At 39.4% G+C, this 2,568-nt stretch overlaps 1 protein-coding gene across 1 annotated transcript; it reads right to left on the bottom strand.

Moving 5' to 3' along the window:
- Positions 1-1,319: 1,319 nt before the first annotated feature.
- LOC118164813 (trace amine-associated receptor 5-like) lies at positions 1,320-2,568 on the bottom strand. Its single transcript, XM_035322572.1, has one exon. The coding sequence runs from the start codon at positions 2,543-2,545 to the stop codon at positions 1,517-1,519; it is 1,029 nt and encodes a 342-aa protein (XP_035178463.1). The 5' UTR covers positions 2,546-2,568; the 3' UTR covers positions 1,320-1,516.

Here is a 2,568-nt window from a genome sequence, read left to right as displayed (position 1 = left end):
AAAAATTAATCATGCTTTTCAGCAGGCTGTTGGGTTTATGCTGATCTCTTACTACTAGTTACATCCTTTCTGTAGCTGTTTCTTCTTTTAGTGTTTAGAATCCTAAATTCTCATTCTAATCTAATTCTAATTCTAATTCTAATAATAGATTCTAATATCTGTTTCTTCTCTTAGTGTTTGTCACTCAGAAAATATGCAACTGAATATAAGACGACTATAAGAATGACTTTTTTTAGAAGGCAGTTGCACTATAATTTAAAAAATATTAAAAACTAATAATAGTTTTACATACCATTAGCAGAATAAAAAGATAAAATCTTTACAGTTGTTATTTATATGCCTATTCTTTATATATATATATATATATATAGAAGAGTTACTGCAGCTTGCTACTTTTTTTTTTCTGATTAAATATTCATAACAGTGAGGTAGAAAATAATTATGTATAGTACAAAATTTTACCATGCAACTTGGTGTTGAACAAAGATCTCAACTTATCAGACGTCTACAGTTTTAAAATTGGCCTTATGGAATCATGTAAACATAGCTGAAGAAAACTGAGAATCTACGCTGACATTTTATGCTCAGCACAAGAGCATAAGCATATGGACACATAAGCAGACCCACTCACTTTGGAAGCAAACAAACAAACAGACAAAAAGCATGTGGAATCTTAGGAATATCAGCGAAAATAATTTCAAAGAGCAACAAAAATAAAGTCGTAATGATTATTATCTAGAGTTTTAGTACCCTGTGCAGTTCCTGTCCTCCCTCTCTCCCCTTCTTCTATTCCCTTTATGCAGTAGGATTGAAAATGATACAGAGAAGGGCAAAAAGGGTGTTCAAAGGTATGGAGCAGCCACCTTGCACACACTGATGAAACAGGTGAACTTTCAATAGGATTGAATATATATGACCAAAGAATTTAGGGTGTGTGTCCCAGTTGTAACCTTTGGCTCAGGAGCATATCACTGTGGACTAGGAAAACAATGAAAAAATATCAGACTAAGCTTGTTTTATCTTCTGTTATTGGCCACTACCTTAGGCAGGCATTTGATCTCACCTGTAGTTACATCCTTATACTTTTCATTCTTAAAAACTGGCATGTAAAAACTATGTAGCTTGCTAAATCAGCACTACCTGCTTTGGTAAAAGAAAAAAAATAATAATTAAAAAAATAAAAAGACAATTGTCTGTGAAAATATCTTCAGAAACAGGCAGGAACAGTATGGAAAAAGGATGATTTTTTTTTTCTTTCTTTTTTTTTTTTTTTTTTTTCAGCTCATTACAGCCAAGTTTCAAGCACTTGTCAGCATCACATAGCAAACACAAGACCTTAACAAGGGAAGGTCATTCAGAGAACAGCATGTCTATTTAAATCTGGGATCTGCCCAAGCCAGATCTTTTAAGCATAACAGAAAATAAGAAAAACACTAGCTGACTGGATGTTATATTCCTGAGAAATACTATGATACAGCCTACAATATTTTCTACAGTGTGGACAAAAACCCTGGTTTTATTGGTACAAGTCTACTTTAGATGTCCTGGAACAAAAGAACCCACGAGTTAAGACAAGTTTCATGGCTTTCCTGAACCAACGGTAGGAAAACACATAGATCAAAGGATTGCAGGCAGAATTAAAGTAGGCAAACCAAATTAGGATGTCGAAGAGAACTGGGGGAGTAATGAAATCCAGAAGACTGTCTACCATGGTGTCAATAGTAAAGGGCAGCCAGCAGAGCAGGTAGATTCCTACAGCTACCCCAAGAGTCTTTGCTGCTTTCCTTTCACTCTTGGATGCTCCTATGTGTAGCTGAGACTCAAAACCTTTCTTCATGTTGCTTATCAACCTGGCTTGCTTGTTAGCAACAGTAAATATTTTTACGTACAAAACTATCATTATGAAGCAAGGGAAGAAGAATACTGGGAAGTTCAGCCACCCCCAGAGCTTGTTGAACAGCAGCTGACAGCTACCAACACAGGGCTTATCTTGCAAAAAATGGCCCAGCCCTTCTTCAATGGCTTTAGCGTACAGGAAGACAGAGGTGTAGACCACAGGGACTGCCCACCCCACCCCAATGTACATGCAGGCCACTCTTACGGTGAACTTGGTGGGGTAGAGCAAAGGGTCACAGATTGCACAATGCCGATCAATGGAAATGAAACAGAGGTGAAATATGGAGGTGAGGCAGAAGAGCGTGTCCAGAAAGGTGTGCAACCTACAGAAGTCATCTCCAAAATACCAGCAACTCTCTACGGACCGGATAGTGCTGAAGGGCAGCACGGTCAGCCCCAGAAGCAGGTCGGCAAGGGCAAGGGACAAGAGCAAGAAGTTGGTGGGGGTGTGCAAGACTTTGAAATGGGAAACTACGATGATGACAAGTAGGTTCCCAAGCACCGTGATCAGCGTGCCCAAGGCACAGGTCAGATAAATGGCCAGCTGGACCCCAAAGGGATGCAAGGTCTTGTAGCAGGAGCCGTTCACCTCATAGCACAAGGCGATGAGCAACCCCTCCTCAGCACCAGGGCGTGAGGCTGAGCTCATGGCACTCCCAGTGTCTTCCCCAG

This window comes from Oxyura jamaicensis, chromosome 3, assembly GCF_011077185.1.
Source record: "Oxyura jamaicensis isolate SHBP4307 breed ruddy duck chromosome 3, BPBGC_Ojam_1.0, whole genome shotgun sequence".
NCBI lineage: Eukaryota > Metazoa > Chordata > Aves > Anseriformes > Anatidae > Oxyura > Oxyura jamaicensis.
The sequence above is the reverse complement of the archived record's forward strand: the minus strand, read 5'-3'. Positions and strand labels throughout refer to the sequence as shown.

Bases quoted from the DNA above. Each gene is read 5' to 3' on its own strand.
- LOC118164813 (XM_035322572.1), bottom strand. From the start codon at position 2,545: ATGAGCTCAGCCTCACGCCCTGGTGCTGAGGAGGGGTTGCTCATCGCC.